General features: G+C 48.5%; 1 protein-coding gene across 1 annotated transcript in view; it reads right to left on the bottom strand.

The window, feature by feature from the left end:
- Window positions 1-22,816, bottom strand: part of LOC149334678 (uncharacterized) — a 186,825-nt gene that overhangs the window by 2,751 nt on the left and 161,258 nt on the right. The window contains exon 8 of the mRNA XM_089555289.1: window positions 5,722-5,877. Within this exon, the coding sequence (XP_089411415.1) occupies window positions 5,722-5,877 (156 nt within the window). The remainder of the gene's footprint in view (window positions 1-5,721; window positions 5,878-22,816) is intronic.

Here is a 22,816-nt window from a genome sequence, read left to right as displayed (position 1 = left end):
GTAAAGGTGAGCGTGGCATAAAATCTGCGAAGAAGAGCAACTGGGTGGTCTGCTGGCCCGTCGAAAGTATCACCGAAGAGTTTCATGAGAGGAAAGGCAAAAGGAAATTTTACAACCAGCTGATTCGTTGACTAAAATTTCAGGTGATTAACGCTGACGATCAGCACAAATAATGTAACTTTCTTAGCGCAACAGAAGGGGCCATAGAACAAAACAGTTCTCTCTTATGTTGCGGTCTCCAACAGGACAAGCGTTGCTGCCTTTTCAACTGCAGTTGTGGTCAATGCCCCCGTGTATTTCTTGCACTTTGATTGTTAACAAGCAGTGCCCACTAGCCCAAAACCTCACACTGCTTAGTAACTATCAACAGTTGGCAGTTCGCGAAGCTACATTTCTTGAGCTCCTGTCGAATCAACACAAGGACCGTTCCACGGTAAGAATCGATGGTTGCCGACCTGTCGGAGTCTTTTCGTGACGGCGGGCACATTTACCATAATATAAGGCTTGAAACCAGCTCAGTGCAATTAGTTCACTGCTCGTTATTGAAGTAAGACACATTGGGCGATGTGGTATTTGCGGCTCTCAGGAATGACAATAGGCTAAAACGTCTCCGACAGGCGCGCTTTGCGCATCATTGCGTCCAATATGACTTCCAGCCACGGTTTGCTAACACTACAGCATTGTATGGAAACCGCGACCGGTGCTTGCATGTGAAATCGCAGGAGCTGGCGGTAATCTTTAAGGAAGTGATGTATGCAAAAGACCACATTTTGCACCATACAACAAAGGCGATGGCGTATTGCGATATATAATTTATCCCAGGCTTTTCTTTATTCCGCTCCTCCCTTTCTCTCATCATCATCAGCCTGACTACGCCCACTGCAGGGCAAAGGCTGTCTCTCCACTTAACACTGTCCTTTGCCAGTTACAACTACCGTATCCGCGTAAACTTCCTAATCTCATTCGCCCACCTAACTTTCTGCCGTCCCCTGCTACGTTTGCCTTCTCTTGGAATCCACTCCGTTACCCTTAAGGACCAGCGGTTATTTCGCGTACGAATTACATGTCCTGCCCAGGCCCATTTCTTCTTGATTTCGACTAGGATACCATAAGCCCGAGCTTGTTCCTTCACCCACTCCGCCCTCTTCCGATCTCTTAACGTTACATATATCAATTTTCTTTTGATAGCTCGCTGCGTTGTCATTAACTTAAGCTGAACCCTCTTTGTTAGCCTCCACGTTTCTGCCTCCTAGGTGAGTACCGGTAAGATACAGCTGTCGTAGACTTTTCTCTCGAGGGATATTTACAAACTGCCATTCATGATCTCAGAGAACCTGCCATATGCGTTCCACCCCATTCTTATTCTTCTAGTTATTTCCCTCTCATGATCCGGATCAGCTGTTACTACCTTCCCTAAAAAGACATATTCTCTTACAACTTCCAGCACCTCGCTACCAATTGCGAACTGCTAATCTCTTCCTAGACTGTTGAACATTACTTTGGTTTTGTGCATGTTAACTTTTAACCCAACCGTTCTGTTCTCCTTGTCTAACTCATTGATCATGCTTTGCAGTTCATGTCCTGAGTGGCTTAGCTGGCAAAGTCATCAGCTAATCGCATATCACCTAGGTATTCTCCTTTAACACTTATCCCCAACTGGTCCCATTTCAGGCCGCCGAATATGTCCTGTAAACAGGTGTCTAATAGCATTGACGAGATCGTGTCTTCCTGCCTGACACATTTCCTTATTGGAATTTTATTGCTGACTTTCTGGAGAACTATGGTAGCTGTGCAACCGTTATAAATATCTTCTAATATTTTAAGGTGAAAGCCTTTAATGTCTCATCGTTGTAAGCAGCAGTTGTCGACAGAAATGTCACGCTTCACATAACACTCTTCTACACACTGATTCCACAATGCCTGCATGACAGCTCATGTTTTCAATGAGTCAAATGCATTCTCGTAATCAATGAAGGCTATATATAGGGGCTGGTTATATTCTGCGCATATCCCTATTGCGTGACTGATAGCGTGAATATGGTCTATTGTCGAGTATCCTTTAGGAAAGCCTGCCTGATCATTTGGTGGATTGAAGCCTAGGGTTGTCTTGACTCGGTTAGCGATTACCTTAATAAATACCTTGTAGGCAACTGCAACTGACCGTAAGCTTCGGTCTGTAATTCTTCAAGTCCTTGCCGTTTCCTTTCATATGAATTGAAATAATTTTTACGTTCTTCCAAGCTCCTGGTAGGCTCGAGGTCGCAAGGCATTGCGTATACAGGGTGGCTAGTTTTTCGAGCACAATCTCTCCTCCATCCTTCAACAAATCTGCTGTTATCTGATCCTCATCAGCTGCTTTCCCCTTCTGCATTGCTCCTAAGGCTTTCTTTACTTCCTCCTTCGTTACTGGCGGGATGTCCCATTGCTGTGGCCTGTTGCCTCTCTCAGAAGACGTTCGATTACATTGGATACTGGATAGATTTGTGTAAAACTCTTCGGCTACTTTAACTATCTTATCCATATTGCTAATGGCATTGCCCTCTTTGTCTCTTTGCGCATACACCTCGTTTTTACCTATGCCTATTTCCTCCATGCTCTATGCTCCATGCTCGATTTCCTCCATGATAAAGTTCTTTATTTAACAAAACTTCTTTTTGGGCTAGATGGTGCATAGCTATAAATGAAATGAAATTTAAGCGCACACGAAAAACGCACACAAGAGGAGATACACACAGGACAGGCGCTAACTTCATCTGATTTATTCGCAGGTAAGAGAGCGAAAATATATACATAAAACGAGACATGCGCAGTAAAGAAACAGATCGTCATATCACAATGCGTGCTCAAGGTATCTGTATTCTGCCTGCAAAAGATTAACCGATGTATCACTCACACAGTCATGCCCCCTCTTCCTGATGTGAAATGCTTCTAATAATTCGGGTGCCGTCTTATCACCGCTCCTGCCAAGAATCTTTATCTCCTTCAGCCGCGGCTCGCACGCTCTGCAGTTCGCACAATGGTCAGCCAAATGTGTCCCTCCACCCCTTAATAGGGTAGGGCTTACATAGGCCAGACTGGGCGGTGTGTCAATGACCGGGCGGGGGAACATTTGCGGGCATTAAGGGGTGGAGGGACACATTTGGCAGACCATTGTGCGAACTGCAGAGCGTGCGAGCCGCGGCAGAAGGAGATAAAGATTCTTGGCAGGAGCGGTGATAAGACGGCAGGTGAATTATTAGAAGTATTTCACATCAGGAAGAGGGGGCATGACTGTGTGAGTGATACATCAGTTAATCTTTTGCAGGCAGAATACAGATACCTTGAGCACGCATTGTGATATGACGATCTGTTTCTTTACTGAGCATGTCTCGTTTTATGTATATATTTTCGCTCTCTTACCTGCGAATAAATCAGATGAAGTTAGCGCCTGTCCTGTGTGTATCTCCTCTTGTGTGCGTTTTTCGTGTGCGCTTAAATTTCATTTCATTTAAAGTTCTTTATATCGGGTACCTTGCCCTTATTTATTAACTTGGAAAGCTGTGCTAGTTCTATTCTGTATGTGGAGTTAGACGTCCTCAGGCTTTGGCGTTTCTTAATCCGATCGTCAGTCTCCTGAGTTAGCTTGCTGGCATTCTGTCGAACCATCCTACCAGCTACTTCTGCGGCGCACTCCGTAATGATACCTGCGAGATTGTCGTTCATTGTTTCATCATTACGGGGGTCTTCTACAGTTAAAGCGGAAAATCTGTTCAGCAGAGAAATCCTGAAATCCTCTACTCTCCCTCTCAACGTTAACTCGTTAGCGTTAGGCCTTTCGCTTCACTAGTTTCCTCCGTTCCTTTTTCAAATCTAAGCTAATACGTGACCTTACCATGCTGCGGCCACTATAACGGACCTTTCCGAGGACCTCCACATCCTCTACGATGCTACGGTGGGCGCACAGTATAAAGCCTATTTTATTTTTTGTCTCACCACTGGTGCTCTTCTAGATCCACGTCCTGTTCGCTCGTTTGCGGAATAAGGTAATAACGATCCGTCAATTATATCCATCTGCCAACTCTACTAATAACTCTTCTGATGCTATTCCTTGAACCTAACTCAGAGTCCCCTACTCCCTTGTCTCCACCCTGCTTCTTGCCTACCTTCGCATTGAAGTCGCCCATCAGTAGAATGTACTGTGATTTTACTTTGGCGATTGCCGATTCCGCATCTTTATAGAAGCATTCAACAACCATCATCATGGCTTCATGTAGGCGCGTAGGCCTGCACTACCTTCAGCTTGTACCTCTTGTTAAGCCTAATTACGATAACTGGCACCCTCTCGTTGATATGATAAAACTCCTCTATATTGCCATCTATATCCTGATTGATTAGGAAGCCCACACTTAATGCTCGTCTGCCTGCTAATCCACCATAACACAGTACGTGCCCGCCCTTTAGTACTGCATACGCCTCATCTGTCCTCCTAACCTCACTAAGCTCTATGACTTCCCATTTAATACCCGCTAATTCTTCCAACGGCACTGCTAGCTAGCCTCACTGGATAAGGCTCTATCGTTAAGCGCTGCCAGGTTCAGTTTCCAATGGATGCCTGTCCGGAGCCAGATATTCTTAGCACTCTCTGCTGCGTCACAGGTCTGACCACCGCCTTGGTCAGTTGCTCTGCAGCCGCTGGGGACGGAGGGCCAGGGGTTAATTGGTGTGTCCATAGAAGGTTGCGGCCAAGTACTACACCAAATTGGCCAAATCCTGTTCTGGTGAGGAAGTGTGTTGTCGGTTCTGGTAATCGAGATCAGGTCGTACTCCAGGACTGGTTATGCAATTCCATCGACACGAGGATCTTTTTTTTAACCAGGTGGAGAATTGCGTGCCACTGGGATTCGAAACCCGGTCCTCTTGCACTCGAGGCGGATGCTCTACCTCTACGCCATCGCTGCCAGGTCCGTTCCTCCCACTGACCCAATAACACCCCTCTGCGGGTCAGCTGCCGCACCTTTTCTCTGCCGCGCTGCCTCCCAAATGGTAAGTGGAGCTCTTTGGCAAACGAAACTGTTTTATCGTTTATCGTGTTGTGTTCAATTTTTAGCCCTTAACGTTGCGACGTCTTCCCCTGTTGTTCTTGGCGTTGTTTTGAACAACGTTTGCCGGTCTAGCGTGGTCATTGGGCCAAGCGCAATGCGCGCTGTACTACACCATTAAGTCCGGGTCAATGTCGCCTAGAAAAACGTAGCTGTGGGTTGCTGGGCGAGTTGGTGACTGAACTAACAAGAAAAACACAGCTGCGATCACGCACATAAGTGCGCCGCTCTGAAAGAGCAGCTGAACCATAGACTGGAGTTCACTGCAATACGATATGCCGAGCTAGTTGGTTCATACTGATCGAAAGGGTACGCCTTGCGCTTCCTTGTGCTATGAAGTTCACAGCCTGTGCTTCTAAGTGTCGTGTGTGTCAATTCATGTTGTCCTAACATGAAGCAGTCACACCCTTCATCAGCTCACTACAGTTGTGGAGACGGAAGAGCTATTTGCACCTATGTTTGTGTAGGACCGAAGAGGGCCACCTGCACAGCATCCTTGAGCGTGATAAGGTTGTGCAGGAGGACAGTATTTTAGAACCACTGTTGCTCTAGGAATGCTGTTTTCTACCTTGCACTGTACACTTCCACCAAATATTAATCACACCGGGCGCTGTAACCAAACTATGAAGAACCAAAGATGTACCTTTCAATTGTTGTGGTGAAGAAAGCTTCATGGATCTTGTTTGCGACCGTGAGGAGTGCTGGCTTTTTCTGCAGATTAGGCAGGCTACGAAAACGACTGCCAGGATGGAAACGGAGGCCATGCAGGCTGCGATCCCCTCCGTCCGAACACAGCGACCTGCGTAAAAGATGACTTCCTTAAACTGATTTCGGCTGCCAGCTGCTCGAAGCGCTTTTTACAGTACTACTCTGGAGTCGCTCTTCCTATTCAAGGCACGCTATGAGCCATGCCGCAGAAGCTCCGACTTAGCGAGGGTTGGCTGTTTTGGTATGGTGAACAACTTATATGAACGGAATCACAGAAGGGAAGGGATTCATATGTTACTGTACCTGTTGACTTATGCAGGCAGCTAAATATTCTAAGAAATCAAGTTTCTGTATGCCAGTTGTTCAGGGAATTATGCTTACAGTGCTTCAAAATGCTGCAAGCTTTTTATTGAAACTGGGCGGAAAAAAGTTAAATGCAGCGAAAGGTGCGTTTTTCTCAAAAGTGCCTCGCTAAAAACGCTACCGGTTTTCTCCGTGTGTGCTGCTTCATTTAGCACCTAAACCTCTTTCGTACCAGATCAAACTTATGCTTTCAGGAATTGTAGCAAAATAAATGCGATAAGAAATCATTTTTAAATACGCCAAAGACTTTAGGGAGCGCGTCAGAGAGCTGATCATGCGAAAGAAGACCGATGGCATAATTGCATCTTGCAACAAAGTGGTACTCGCATGACAGAGAAACAGAAGAAAAAACAGGGCGAGTGCTATCAACGCTTTTTATACCTTAAATAAATCAATTTATTAGTCGACCGATCAGTCAATGAATAAAATTTATTTTCACTAAGGAAGAAAAGATAGGTGATGGATAGGGAGGGAAGGCAGAAGAAAAAGCTGCACAGTAGCAGCTTCCCACGGCTCCAACCACCTAGGCAACAATGATAGGATTGCAATGGTGCAAAACTGCACTCTGAAACTGGGCACCTTACATGAAAACGTCACTGAAAATGAGCATGTAAAAAAAATCAAAACTAAAGCAGAAGGCCGCCGCTGTGGCTCAGTGGTTATGGCACTCCGCTGCTGACCCAAAAGACGCGGGTTTAATCCCGGCCCCGGTGGTCGAATTTCGATGAAGACGAAATTCTAGAAGTCTATGTACTCTGCGATGTCAGTGCACGTTAAAGAACCCCAAGTGGTCGAAACTTCTGGAGCCCTTCACTACGGAGTCCCTGGCCTGAGTCGCTTTAGGGCTTTAAACCCCATAAACCAAACCAAAACCAAAGGAATGTCTATTAAGGCGAAAGCCTTTAATGCCTCATCGTTGTCCACACAAGGCTGTCAGCAGAAGCTTGTCAGCAGAGGTGTTACGCTTTTGACAGGTGTCCACCGAGATATGTCAGACAGTTACCGCGCAATTTTCATTTGCTTCAGTACGTTCCCTCTTTCTCTTTCTTCTTTCACTCCCGCTACCTCCCTTCCTGTACGGTGCGGTTACGGTGCCCACCGAGATGACAAAGAATTACTTCGCCATTTCCTTTCCTGAAAAAGCGTTGCGTTCCAAGGGCAAGGCATCACGCCGAACGGGTGGTGGCGCTCTGTCGACTCCCTGGCAGCGCTACAACACGCTGTCGCGTTCCACTCCTAAAAGGAAGCTTAAGGGTCATTAATTGAGAGTTAATTAGTATTTATTCATTAATCAGTAATTAACCATAAATTAGTAATTTGTCATTACTTAGTTATTAGTTATTAATTTGTGTGCCGTCATCAAGTGGTGACGTCACCAGTGCCACACAGGCAGTCAAACTGGTGCTGTAAACGCTTTAGCCTCTACGCACTTTAGACAGTCAAAGTGCCCCCTGAACTTTTTTATGGTTCGACTACGGATGCCTCCTTCGTGGCTCCTCGAGGTTGCTGCGGCTACGCCCTGTACCATCCCCACCTCCCCGCTCCTGAAATCCACACCAGCGGGCCATTTCTACGCCCTCTGGATGCGTTGTCCCTCGAGGTCCTCGTCATTGTCCATGCCCTCCAGTCATTTGCCCTCCTTCCCTCTCTGGAAGAGTACACAGTCTATTCAGAATCACAAGCAGCTATACACCACATAGAGAAACGCACCCTAACCCCTTCTCTCTAACAGGAGGTCAAACGAGCGGTCTCCGCATTGCAGCCTTCCATCGTTTTCCTCCGCTGGGTTCCTGGGCATTCAGGGATTGACGGCAATGTGTTGGCCCATCAGCTCGCCCGCGACGCACTTTTCCGGGCACCGTAGAAACCCTGGCCCAAGCCCTCGGAGGACGGTGGGAGACTCACCCTTCGCCGCACCACAAAAGAGGTCGACCTCGAGCTCCGCCTCGACAAACGCCTCCACCCTCCCCCTCGTTCATCACTCATGTTGTCGGAAGCTTGCCTTCTTCGGCACATTCAGATGAATGCAGTCATCACCCCTTTCCGACTCTTTCTCTATCGCTATCGGTCGGACCCTTCCTGCCTCAACTGCCCCTGTATCTATGCGGCCCTGGCCCATTGCCTCTTCCATTGCCCGGCTGCTAAAGTAGTGGAATTCCTACTCACCACCTCCTGTATCCATCACCACCTGGCTCGAATGGCTTGGTGCTGAAGGGGAGGAAGAACAGCGACTTCTCGTCGCCCAGGCGGTCGACATGCTCTGCCGATAAATTCATCATCATCATCATCAGCCTCACTACACCCACTGCAGGGCAAAGGCCTCTCCCATGTCTCTTCAATTAACCCTGTCCTTCGCCAGTTGCGGCCACTGTATCCACGCAAACTTCTTAATCTCATCCGCCCACCTAACTTTCTGCCGTCCCCTGCTACGTTTGCTTTCTCTTGGAATTTACTCCGTTACCCTTAAGGACCAGCGGTTATCTTGCCTTCGCATTACATGCCCTGCCCAAGCCCATTTCTTCCTCTTGATTTCAACTAAGATGTCATTAACCCGCGTTTGTTCCCTCACCCACTTCGCCCGCTTTCGATCTCTTAACGTTACGCCTATCATTTTCCTTTCCATAGCTCGCTGCGTTGTTCTTAACTTAAGCTGAACCCTCTGTTAGCCTCTACGTTTCTGCCCATAGGTGAGTACCGGTAGGACACAGCTGTTGTATACTTTTCTCTTCAGGGATATTGGTAAGCTACCATTCATGATCTGAGAGAACCTTCCATATGCGCTCCACCCCATTCTTATTCTTCTAGTTATTTCCCTCTCATGATCCGGATCTGCGGTCACTACCTGCCCTAAGTAGACATATTCTCTTACTACTTCCAGCACCTCGCTACCAATGGCGAACTGCTGTTCCCTTGCTAGGCTGTTGAACATTACTTTGGTTTTCTGCATGTTAATTCTTAGCCCCACCGTTCTGCTCTGCCTGTCTAATTGATTGATCATGCTTTGCAGCTCTTGTCGTGAGTGGCTTAGCAAGGCAATGTCATCAGCGAATCGCAAATTACTCAGGTATTCTCCATTAACTCTTATCCCCAACTGTTCCCATTCCAGACCCCGGAATACCTCCTGTAAGCAGGCAGTGAAGAGCATTGGCGAGGTCGTGTCTCCCTGCCTGACACCTTTTCGTATTGGAATTTTATTGCTGACTTTTGGAGAACTATAGTAGCTGTGCAATCGTTATAAATATCTTCCAATATTTTCACATAGCACTCTTCTACACCCTGATTCCGCAATGCCTGCATGACAGCTGAGGTTTCCACCGAGTCAAATGCTTTCTTGTAATCAATGAAGGCTATATATAGGGGTTGGTTATATTCTGCACATTTCTATATCACCTGATTGATAGTGTGAATGTGATCTATTGTCGAGTATCCTTTACGAAAGCCTGCCTAGTCATTTGGTTGACTGAAGTCCAAGGTTGTCCTGACTCTATTAGTGATTACCTTAGTAAATACCTTGTAGGCAGCGGACAATAAGCTGATTGGTCTGTAATTCTTCAAGATAGTTGGATAGATGGATAAGATAGTTGAATTTGCCGAAGATTTCTACAAAAATCTATATAGTAGCGAATCTAATCAAGTTACTGAGGGAGGCAGTCGAGCGCAGCAATGTGACATCCTACCAGCAACGAAGGAGGAAGTAAAGAAAGCCTTAGGAGCAATGCAAAGAGGGAAAGCAGCTGGTGAGGATCAGGTAACAGCAGATTTGTTGAAGGACGGAGGAGAGATTGTGCTACAAAAACTAGCCACCCTGTATACGCAATGCCTTGTGACCTCGAGAGTACCAGAAGCTTGGAAGAACGCTAACATTATCTTAATTCATAAGAAAGAAGACGTCAAGGACTTGAAGAATTACAGGCCGGTAAATTATGGCCGAATAAAGGTCTGCTACTACTACTACCAGAAAAAAATTCAGGGGGCACTTTGAATGTCCAAAGTGCGTAGAGGCGAAAGCGTTTCCCTCACCACTTTGATTGCCTCTGTGGCACTGGTGACGTCACTACTAGATGACGTCACACGCAATTAATGACTAATTACTAAGTAATAACAGATTAATAATTAATTACAAATTACTGAATAATGACTCTGTCGTGTCCGGTCGCTGTGTTGAATGCAGCGAAAGACGCACACGGTACTTTAAGACTTCGTTTATTTAAAGCCGATGAGGGTGCGACCAGCGTCGACCGAGGCAGGAGCCGAACTGGCCGCCCGAAGAAAGGAGGGAGCGGAGAAGCGTCCACGGGAGGGAGTGGCTTCCCAAAACAGGAGGAGGGTGCGGGGGCGCACCATGGGCGGCATCTGGCGACAGCGTGCGACGAGGGGCAAGTGGTCGTTAGGAGGAGGATGCGAGTGGTCGTTAGGAGGACGATGCGGGGGCGCACACACACAAAAGCAATAAGGGGACACAACACTTCCTTCCCCCTTAGAAAGTTGCCTGGTATCGTGCAGGGGGTCGGCGCTCACGCGTGGAGGCGCGCTGGCTTTGTGCGCTCGGGGGAGAAACACTTGTAGGCTGGCTGTTGTTCGCTGTGTCTCCTAGGTCTGTCCTGGGCGAAGTCTCTTCTTCCGGGAAGAGGTGCCAGGCTATGTGGGAAGATGGTGCACGTGTTCTCTCCGCTGGCGGACAGCTCTCAGACGGCGTCGTAAATCTACGCAGCTGGTTGAGATGTCGGCGTGCTACTGTGCCATGTATGTTGACGAGCCAAGAGCGCAGGCCTATGCGTCTGACAATTGTAGCTTCCTCCCAGCGTGGCTTTTTCAGAAACTGTCGGGCGAGGACGCGCTGCCCCTCATTAAGCGTGCCGCAGCGCGGAATTGCTTTTTCTTCCCGGAACGTCTCTGCCTTTGGCTCGGGGAGGATGGCTGTGAGCTGGGTTCGCATTTCACGCTCGAACATCATTTTCGAGGGGGTCTCGCCTGTTGTGCTCTGAACCGTCGTGTGTTGCTTGAAGAGAAAGCGCGCAAGGCGGCGCTGCAGCGAGCCTGTCTGATCTCTTTCAAGGGCGCGTTTTAGCTCGGCTACGTAGCGCTCGGCTTGTCCGTTTGTCGCTGGGTGGTAGGGGGCCGATGTAACTAATGAGATCCCGTTGTCGCGATAAAACTTGAGGATCTCCGCAGACACAAACGGTGTTCCGTTGTCCGACACTACCTTGCGCGGCAGGCCGAACGTTGCAAATAGTGATCGGAGGTTGTCAATGACTGCTGCCGAAGTCGTCTGTCCCATTTGCCTTATCTCAAGCCACTTTGTGTAGGCATCTACGACCACAAGGAAAGTGCAGCCCTCAATTGGTCCTGCAAAATCAATGTGCAGTGTGTGCCATGGTGTGTCTGGTTTTTCCCATTCTGGGACAGGAGCTTTCGGCGGGGTGCTCCGGCTGCTCTGGCAAGGCTTGCATTCTCGCACCACTGTTTCGATGTCGTTGTCAATGCCTGGCCACCACATGTAGCTTCTGGCACACTTTTTCATTGCAACGATGCCCCGATGTCCGGCGTGGATGAGAGACATAGCTTGTGCGCGTAGTTCTCTCGGCATCACAACTCGGGACCCAAATATGATACAGCCGCGATGGGTGCTCAACTCTGTAGCTCGCCTGCGGTAAGCGTCGAAGTTGTCCCCTTTGAGTTTATGCACGTTGCCTTGTTGAACAGCTGTGTAAACTAGCCGGAGAGCTGCGCACTTCTGCGTAGATGCTGCAACTGTGCCTGCTGTAAGCGGAGGTTCTGGCAGTGCTTCGAACATCAGAACGTCTCCTGGTGGAAATGGTTCGTCAACAGTTGCGTCTAGTGGCAGACGGCTTAGCGCATCGGCGTTTTGATGTTTACTCCCATTGCGGTAGACCAGAGCGTAGTCGTACGCTGAGAGTTTGATGCACCAACGTGTCATTCGCGGAGACAAAGTTGGTGGCATAGGCCTTTGTGGTCCCAGAATGCCCAATAGCGGTCGGTGATCGGTTATAAAGGTCACCTCCCGGCCGGCAATGTACTGGTGAAAATGTGTCGCCGCGTAGACGATGGCTAGCCCTTCTTTGTCAAGTTGCGCGTAGTTGCGTTCTGCTTGCGACAACGTACGTGAGGCGAAGGCGATGGGAGCTTCCCTTCCTTGCTCGTCAGTTTGCGATAGAACCGCGCCGACTCCGTACGGTGATGCGTCGCAAGCCAAAAGCAGAGGCTTCCTTTCGTCGTAGTGGCGGAGGACTGTACATCTTCGAATCAGGTCTTTCAGGGCATCGAATGACTGCTGATGGCGTGGCGACCATGTCCATGTCACATCTTTCCGAAGGAGTTGGTATAAGTCGTTGGCCACGGTAGCTCTTTGTTCCTAGAACCGGTCGTAGAACGTCAAGAGTCCGAGAAAAGCCTGTAGCTCCTGCTTGTTTGTTGGAGCTCGTGCTTCTGTGATCGCTCGCACTTTGTCCTCGGTAGGGTGAATGCCTTCCGCATCAATTCGGTGTCCCAGAAATTGCACCTCTGGCACCGCAAAACAGCACTTCGATTTGCTTATGCACAAATTAGCGTTTGCTAGCCTTTCGAGAACGAGCTCTAGGCGCACTGCATGCTCTTCAGTGGAAGTGCCACTGATGATGACATCGTCAAGGTAGACACAAACTCCTGGGATGCCCTGAAGCACTGTCTCCATGAATTTTTGAAATATGGCCGGGGCTGCAGCTACGCCAAAAGGCAGTCGCTTGACTTTGTACAAGCCTTTCAGTGTGTTAATTGCCAATAATTCAGCAGTTGACTCGCTCACCTTCAGCTGCTGATAAGCCTGGGTGAGGTCCAATGTGCTGAAGACTCTTGCGCCACGTAGTACACTGAATACTTCTTCAGGTGTCGGTAGCGGGTAAGAGGACGCTTTAGTCGCAAGATTGACGGTGCTCCGGTAGTCTCCGCAGAGGCGTATGGTTCCGTTCTTCTTGCGAACTACGACAAGTGGTGTGGCCCATTCTGAATGCTGCGTCGGCTCGATGACACCTTGCTGCTCCAGTTTGTCCAACTCTTTTTCAACTGAATCTCGGAGAGCAAACGGCACCGGCCTGGCCTTCAGAAATTTGGGTTGCGCGTTGTCCAACAACTCCAGTGTGACCGGGGGCCCTTCGTTTCCTGGAATCTCTTCCGAGAATACTCTTTCGTATTTCTCTTGCAGTTGCTCAACCATGTTCTGGCTCGGCGTCTGGTGTATGCCGCATATCATCACGCCTAGTGGAGAAAACCAGTTTCTCCCTAGAAGGCTTGATCCTGTGCCCTTCACAACAAGCAGAGGTAGCGTATGGGTCTGGCCGTTGTAGTTAACCTGCACGTTGGCAGAGCCCAATAGTGGCAGATTCTGTCCTGACCACGTTCGCAGGTGCGTGTCGTCTTGTTGCAGGGCGGGTGCGTCAGATGGCCATGAAGTTCGGAACGTGTCCTCACTGATCAGAGTACAGGCTGCGCCGGAGTCCACCTCGAACTTAATCAGCTGGTGATGTACGCTTACTTCTGTAAAAATCTTCGGTCTCGTGCCGAGATTCATGGTGTTCAGGTCGTACAACACAGATGGTGTTGCTGATGTTGTTCCATGGAGATCAGATAGCGGCGTATTCTCTGAGGCGTTGACGCTGTGATTAGGCTGGGAAGGTGACTTTATCTTGGCAAGTCTCCGTTTCGTAATGCATGCTCTTTCGATATGCCCTCGCTTGTGGCAAAAATTACACGTGGCTGACTGGAATCGACATCCCTGGGGGTTGTGTTGGTCGTCACACCGCCAGCAGCGTTGTGCCTTTTTGACCGATTTTACAACAACAGAAGGCTTGCGCACCTGGTTGCTTGTCTGGTGTACCGGCTCGGTGTTCCGGCGAATCCCTCTCTGCTGGTGACCGGCGCTCTCCGCTCGAACGGCGATGTCGTAAGCTTTGCTGAATGTGAGGTCCTTCTCAGCGAACAGGCGCTGCTGCAGTGACTCGTCACTCAGTCCGCACACAAATCTGTCGCGTAACATCACGTCCAAGGGAAGCATGGTGGTGTTAGCAGAAGAAGCTGCGTCTCCCTCCTGCCCGGTAGCTGTTGTCGACAGCGTTCCAAAATTGCAGTCGGCAGCGAGCTTCTTGAGCGCGGCTACGTAGGCGCTCACAGTTTCTCCTCCCAGTTGATCTCGTCGTTGGAAGCGAGCCCGGCTGTAGACCTCGGATGGCCTTGGGTCGTAGTGCTTTTGCAGCGCTTTTACGATGTCGTCGTAAGACACTGCCGCTGGTGTGCTTGGCTGAATAAGGGCGCAGACAGTATCGTAGGTCTGCTCCCCGCACAGCGTCAGCAGGTTGGCCCTCTTCAAGGCTGGGTCTGTGATGTTGTTAGCTTCAAAGTAGAACTGAAGGCGTCCAACCCACGATGACCACGATGAGCCGTTGAACTCTGGTATCTGATTGGGAAACCCTCGCGTAGCCATGGCTTGTCAATAGCGTGGCGTAGCGCGGGTCGAATCCACTTTCTCGTCGCCACTGTCGTGTCCGGTCGCTGTGTTGAATGCAGCGAAAGACGCACACGGTACTTTAAGACTTCGTTTATTTAAAGCCGATGAGGGTGCGACCAGCGTCGACCGAGGCAGGAGCCGAACTGGCCGCCCGAAGAAAGGAGGGAGCGGAGAAGCGTCCACGGGAGGGAGTGGCTTCCCAAAACAGGAGGAGGGTGCGGGGGCGCACCATGGGGGGGCATCTGGCGACAGCGTGCGACGAGGGGCAAGTGGTCGTTAGGAGGAGGATGCGAGTGGTCGTTAGGAGGAGGATGCGAGTGGTCGTTAGGAGGACGATGCGGGGGCGCACACACACAAAAGCAATAAGGGGACACAACAGACTCAATACTAATTAACTGCTAATTAATGACGCTTAAGCTGCGGCTTTAGGAGTGGAACGCCACAGTATGTTGTAGCGCTGCCAGGGAGTCCACGGAAGGCCACCACCAGTTCGGCGGGATGCCTTGCCCTTTGAGCGCAACGCTTTTTGAGGAAAAGAAATGGCGCAGTAATTCTCGGTGGAGACATGAACCGCACCGTATAGGAAGGGAGAAAGTGGGAGTGAAAGAAGAAAGGGAAAGAGGGGCCGTAGTGAAGAAAATGAAATTTGTATTTGAGGAAAGGAAATGACGCAGTAAGTGTCTCACATATCTCGGTGGACACTCTTGAAAAGCGTGACACCTCTCTCTGCTGAGAAGTTTCTGCTGACAGCCTTCTGTCGACAACGACGAGGCATTAAAGACTTAATAACTCTTTTATGACACTTTCGTTCACTGCCATAGCGACTTTGTGTTGCTTCGTGAAGTCATTAAATGCGTGGGGGACGGTGTAATGAATGCTATGGCAACCATAGTTTGTGCGTGTAAATGGAATTTTCCATAGTCGTTGATGGCGACGAGGGTAGACGAACTCTCGTTTGCGAAGTTTAGCCATTGAGAGGAATTAATCTATCTTGCCCTGCATCGCTCAAGTATAACTCTAAATAAAAGGTTAAAAGCTCTAAAAAACCTCGGCAGCTGGAGTTCCAGTCCGAGGTTTTTTAGAGCTTTTAACCTTTTATTTAGAGTCAACTTAGATCCAGTTCGAAGGGACACCGCACCTGCAAAAGCAGGGCGTATGCATCGGGTCTTGCATTGCCCCAGCCCTTAGTGACCTTGTACTTGCTCATTTAGACCGTCTTTTAATCCCATCCTTCAAAGACCAAAACGTTCGCAGGGTCTTTACGTTTCTAGATGATTTTTTAGTTGTAGATGGTGACGCGCAGGCAATTGAACGTGCTGCTAGAAAGATATTGACCCCGCCGCGGTGGCTGAGTGGTTACGGCGCTCGGCTGCTGACCCGAAAGACGCGGGTTCGATCCCGGCCGCGGCGGCTGAATTTCGATGAAGGCGAAATTCTAGAGGCCCGTGTACTGTGCGATGTCAGTGCACGTTAAAAATCCCCAGGTGGTCGAAATTTCCGGAGCCCTTTACTACGGCGTCCCTCATAGCCTGAGTTGCTTTGGGACGTTAAACCCCAACAAACCAAGCCAAACCAGAAAGATATTGGGCACCTTTGGAACGGTGATGAAGCCTCTTGACCTAACCCACAAACTCCCAGTGAACGACCAAATTAGGTTTTCAGATATCAGGCTCCACTTTAAAGGTGATGGTGTCTGTTGGCGCTATGAACCGCGCGCCACAAAACCGCTTCTGCCATTCAACTCTGCACACTGAAAGCTCGTTAAGCGAGCCATCGCCACTTCCTGCTTTAAGAATGCCCTTAGAAAATGTTCCCGCATCTCGCCGCATCTCGCCGCATCTCGCCGCATCTAGCCGCATCTCGCCGCATCTCGCCGCATCATGCCGGATTGTTCAGAGTGCATATATGCTCGAACGATTCGTTGGCAATAAAAGTTGGAAGTTAAGCGCCGTCCTTGCTGTCTCGTCTAGTCCTCGTCTCCTTGCACTTCCATTTATTTGTTCAAGATACGAGGGGGTACCCAAAAGAAACCGGACTTATTTTTGTTTGAACTTATTTGGTCACATTTTAAGCACAGACCTTCAATTCCCTTCAAAGTATTCCCCACTTGCAATGATACGCTTATCGAATCTTTCATTCCATTTTTCAAAACATTGTTTAAATTCATCTTTTGTGATGCTTGACAGTGCCTCCGTCGTTTTTTTCTTCACCTCTGCAACATCAGCGAAACGCTTTCCATTCACCTATTTTTTTCATTCTAGGAAACAAAGAAAGTAGCACGGGACAAGGTCGGGAGAGTATAAGGGTTGAGGAATAGGGGTCATGCCATTTTAGGTCCAAAATTGTCGTAGAGACAGCGCTGTGTGAGCAGGAGCACTGCCATGATGGAAAAAACAGTCACCCGACCGCCACAAATCTGGCCGCTTCCACCGCACACTTTTGCCCAATCTTTTGAAAACATCCAAGTAGAAAGCCTGGCTAACTGTATGACCCTGCGGAACAGATTCTCAATGGACGACTCCTCTCACGTCGTCGAAAAAACAAATCAGCATTGTTTTGAGGTTTGGTTTCACTTGACGAGCTTTCTTGAGGCGAGGTGAATTTGAAGTTTTGCATTGGCATGATTGTTGCTTTGATTCAGGATTCGATTCAGGAACACTTGAGTTGTCCCCATAGCATCGTCCTTGTACGTCTTTCTTAATATTTCAAGAGTTTCCATTCAACTTTTTCCGAGCAAAAATCAGAATTTCCCCGGCGCACGCTGTTCACGAAAATCAGCCATTGCAAAAACGACATTCACACAAAACGGTCGTCACTCTAAAACTCTGCCTAAACTAGTCTGACCTCCTTCAACGACGGCACTCGGCTTACTGACTCTGTAATGTTCGTTCTTTGCGCTCCTAGTGGCAAAACGCGGTACCACAGAAGCATTGCCGACCAAAAAATTTATTCCGGTTTCTTTTGGGTACCCCCTCGTAAGTACCAACACGCCCAATTTTCCACGTTAAAAAGGCCATTATTGTAACATTCTTGAAACCCGGAAACCCACCAACCTCCTCTAGCAGTTACAGGCCCATAGCCCTTACAAGCTGTCTCGCAAAATCCTTTTAAAGCGTTGTGAACATTAGGCTGATGTTTCGTCTTCTCGATATTCACCATTCTCGTTATTCACGAGAGTGGTTTTAATAAATCTTGTTCAACAACTGACCGTCTCGTCCGCCTGGAAAATGCAGTTAGAGAAGCATTCATACATAAACAACACTGCGTAGCAGTAATGTTTTATATGTAGAAGGCTTATGATACCACCTGGAGGTTTGGCATACTCCTCGACCTAGCGGACTTAGATATCCGTGCAAGGATGTTGTACTGCTTATAAGAATTTCTCTCTGACCGTTCATTTCATGTACGCCTAGGTTCCACCCTTTCCAAAAAATTCGTTCAGGAGAATGGGGTACCGCGGGGGCATACTTTAAGTACTGCTCTGTTTCTCTTCAATATGAATTCTATAGCCAAGATAGTTCCAAAGTCCGTTATGTATTATTTATATGTCGATGGCCTTCGATAGCAAGCACATCCTCCATCCTAGCAACCTGTGAACGACAGATACCACTGACATTAAACAGACAATCGGTTTGGGCAAACAAAAATGGGTGCAACTTCCCACAAAAAACAGTTGCTGTACATTTCTCGCTCAAAAGAGGTTTGCAGACTGATCCCACCCTGCGCTTAAATGAAACTCTATTTCCAATAAAACATGCACATAAATTTTGAGCGTAACATTTGAGAAGAAACTCGTTTGTGCCAAACATGCGTATCATCAAAAAGAAAGCCTCCCAGCACGTGAATATACTCAAAGTACGGTCATGAAAACGGTGAGGATGTGGTAGGAAATGTCTTTTACACATCTACCGGTCTGTAGTACGCTCTACCCTAGACCATGGATGCGTTGTGTATGGCTCTGCGAGGCCATCTTACCTGAAGCGACTGGTCCCAGTGCATAACCTTGGTTTACATCTTTCAAATGGTGCATAGAGAACATCCGCCACAAATAGTCTCTATGCCGAAAACAATGAACCCTCCCTTACAGACAGAAGAACTACGCCCCCATGCGCATATGTCCCGAAAATCCGTTCCCTGCCGAAACACCTCTTTTATTCCATAATCAAAAAGTGCACCTCCAGAACACTGTTGAGCAATAAACTCCAGTTATTCAGAACTCTGCTTCTCTGCTCCAAAGATAGTTGCCAAAGTTTAGGAATACTGGATACCCTTTCTGACATTGCCTCAGGGCACGATCCCCTGCCCCAAAGGTACAGCCTGCCCACAGTATGTGACTTTACATCAGCGCATTTTCGCAAAAAACAAACAGCACGTGAACACGTACTACAGGAATACTTGACATTGCAAGAAAAATATGCTTACCACAGAGGATTTTACCCTTACGGCTCAAAGACCACCGATCATGTCGGAAGCGCGGTAGTACAAGGATGCAAGGGTGGAAGAGCGCGCTAGTTGGTAATTCATCTTGAGGGAAAAACACAGCGCACTCCTAAGACACGGACGAAGAAAGGCAAGACGATACAGCGCTGTTTTCAACTGATTATTTTATTGTGGAGCAACATATATATACAGATTCGAAAAGTGGGCGGGAAGACATGGGTAACACCTACTGTGTGTGCACGCGACCGAAAGATAACAAACTAAAATAGAAAACACACATGAGGGCAAGGGTGACCCTTGGAGGCAACAAAATGAAAACTAAACAAGATAAAAGACAAGCGGAGGGGCGATTAAAAGGATGACGCGAACAGGCAGTAAAAGAGACAAAAAACAGCGCTGTATCGTCTTGCCTTTCTTCGTCCGTGTCTTAGGAGTGCGCTGTGTTTTTCCCCCAAGAAGAAGTACAAGGATACTGGAAAAAAATAGTGACTGCAAAATTGTACGTCCATTTTTACCGCCGATTGTTCTGCTGCTTCTGTAGCTGTTCCTAGCATAAGTAATTGTATCGAAAACAGCATCTTCTACATGGATTCAGTCAGCCTGCTCAGCCCGTCAGCTACTAAAGCAGCCACGCCATCAACCTAAGCTTCACAGGGCACAGGAACACTGCTCAAGGCCTCGTCTTGATTCAGCGCTCTTTCGACACGCCGATGTGTAAAACATTTTCGCTATATGCGAAGAAATGTGATGATAGATGGCTTGTAATGTTTTCTTGCGCTGGAACTTTGTCGAAAACATTGGGTGTTTGTCGATGTTGTTTCTCCTATTACGTTGTCGACGTATCGAATCTAACCCTGGCCCTCCTAAACGCCGACCAGTTCTAACTGAAACAGATACTTTATCTGATCACCCTGCCAAGCAAATGGCAGTTCTGGTTTCGTATATGGGGTTTAAACGGCAACTCCGGCGATTTTTCGATATTGATCGATCGAAATGAAATTTTAACTCTGTATTCTTTATGGTATTCTGATGTCTAATGTAAAATTTTGCACCTGAAAGCGGCGTAGTTTTTTCGCAAGCGAATTTTGAAGGCAAGCGCTCCTCGACGCGAGCAGCCCCCATTGATCGAGCAACTTCTACAGGCCACCCTGTAATGTGACGTCACTGGCGTGTCGGCGTGCCAAGCTGGTCGGCCGCGGGCTGGCGTTGGCAGTGCAGGCGAAAACTGAAAATTGCTTTTGAGGAAAATAAATGATGCAGTAACGGGCACTTGAACCGCGACGTAAGGGAGGAGTGAAAGAAGCAAGGAGTGAAAGCCGAAATGAAGAAAGAGGTGCGGTAGTGGAGGTCTCCGGAATTATTTCGGTCACCTGTACGATTTCACGCCTTCTCATTGTGCCTGATGTGATGTGTACACCAGAGTGATGGGTCACAGCTACTTCTGTTGGGCTGTGGGGTGCACAAATTCTTAATCTGTGAAAACAGGCGTGATCTACCACATGTTTCCTAGCGATAAGAACCTTCGCGACAAGTGGGTAGGAGCTGTCCGCCGTGTCAACTGGTCTCCGAGGAAGCATTCCCGCTTGTGCTCGGAACATTTCGCGCAAGATTGCTATGAAGACAGCGTGTACCTCAGAGAGAGCTTTGGACGCGCTAAGGCTTCGTTCAACCGGCGCTTGTAGGCAGATTCTGGGCCAACGTTATTCGAGTACAACCGGCCATCGCAGCGGCCAGCTGAACGAAGCGCGGCCGTCAAGTGGAAGCGAACCACGGTAAGCGTGCTCAAAGTATGTTGGATTGAAGAACTGTAGCTCGCGTGAAGTCACTTCCAAAAGCTCTCCGTCGAGACAAAGCTTCGCAAAGAGAGGACTGCTGGCGATGCATGCCCCTGTAAGGACGTTGTGCACAGCGGCAACGTTCCGGTAGCAGATTCTTTCATCAGGCTGGGTCGGCCGCACTCGCCACACGAACAGCTGTCAGCGGAAGCATCACATTAACTTTTGTTGTGACGACTGTGTCACGAACGCAAGCACGAGTAATGACTCAAGTAGTTACTTCTCCGAGTTCAGACCGTCTCCACGCTGCAGGTGACGCGGCCTGAGGTGTGACTCGGCTAGGTCGCGCGGCAGTGGATCATACCTGAAAGGCGACTCGTCTAGTCCAAAATCGTCGAATGAGTCGTCTTCTAAAGACTCGAGCGTCTCGGAAGAGCGGTTCTTCGCGTTTTCAGTCATGTCGACAGCGCGGCTCAGGGTAGTTGATATATCTTCGGGGAGTTCACAGCGCGGCCAACACGACAGTGATGTTATAGTCAATACCGCACGAAGGCATCTCCCCTATTTCGATTTTGCGGTTTCGGTTTCGAGTTTTGCGTTTTTTGCTGTTTAAAAATTATTTTAGAGTTGATTTTGAAAACCTTGTATCGTACACTCGTATCGTACACATTTCAGGAGGTTCTTAGGAACATAAAACAGCCATTAACTTAAAATGGCTGAAAAGTCGCCGGAGTTGCCCTTTAATGTCCGAAGCGACATAGGCTATATGAGGGACGCCGTAGTGAAGGGGTCCACAAATTTCGGCTAACTGGGGTTCGTTAGCATGCACTGACCCCGCACAGTTCACGGGCGCCGCGGCAGATATGCAACGCGCGTCTCAGCGGCCGAGCGCCACAATCAATGCGCCAGCGTGGCGGCACAAATGCAAATGGTAGTTCTGTTGCAGCTACTCATTGATCTGCACACGCGTTTGACACAAAGCACGGAGCGTGAAGCTGAGTTGGCCGATGACATAAAATCCAGTAAGATAAATATGCAACCGGACATAATCAGTATTCGCAAGCGACTATACACTGTAGCCTAGAACCCAAATTATATTTATTCGACCATCTATAAGACCATGGCCAATGACCATGGTCTAACACAAACGACATTTCGGGAGCGCTACGGCTCCCTTGTTCACAATAAGCAACCGGCTGGATGACCCGGGCTTTTTTTAGCGGTTAGTATCGTTCTTAGACATTCTGCGTAGATAGGGTGCCATCCTTCTTACTGATTGTGTTAGGCGTAGTCTGGATGATTAGTGACTCGAGGTTTCAGCCGGCTGATACATTCTATTCCGTCGTCACTATATCTGCTTCATCTCAGTTAGATTCATAACCAGTCTCTTGCGCATGCTCCGCGATTGTGTTCGTTGTCACTTTTCCTTTTCGTACGTCGTACTGATGTTTTTTCAAGCGTCTCGTGAGATCTTTCGTTTCGCCTATTTAAACTAATGAACAGTCGGCGCAGGCAATTTTGCAAACCACGCCGAGAAACTTGGCACGAGGGAGCATGTCTTTTACGTTTACAAGCTCATTTCTTATCTCGTCTATTGGGACATGTGCAACATGCAAGCCGTGCTTGCGGAACATCCGCGCCAGCGCCTCGCTGATCCCTGACACATACGGGCTAGAGGCTGGTTTCGGTTTCGATGCGTTAGCACTTTCGTCTTCAATGCAGCTTTTTCCATGGAGCCAATCACCTTTGCGTGTTCCGAATGAAAGAAAGCGGGTAGCCGTTTCAAGTCATTTTCCACGGTCTTCATTTCGTGGTTGAGGGCTGCGTCTTCACTGCATACTTCCCTGGCACGGTTGATTGGAGATGCAACCAATCACCGCTTATGACTGACTCGATGAGCTGAATTGAAATCTAGGTAGCTTCCAGAATGTGTCGGTTTCTAGTCGACGCGAAAA

Source organism: Amblyomma mixtum, chromosome 8 (assembly GCF_055824585.1).
Source record: "Amblyomma mixtum isolate Tamu chromosome 8, ASM5582458v1, whole genome shotgun sequence".
NCBI classification, from domain to species: Eukaryota; Metazoa; Arthropoda; class Arachnida; order Ixodida; family Ixodidae; genus Amblyomma; species Amblyomma mixtum.
Note: the sequence above shows the minus strand (reverse complement) of the source record. Positions and strands in the feature narration are given on the sequence as shown.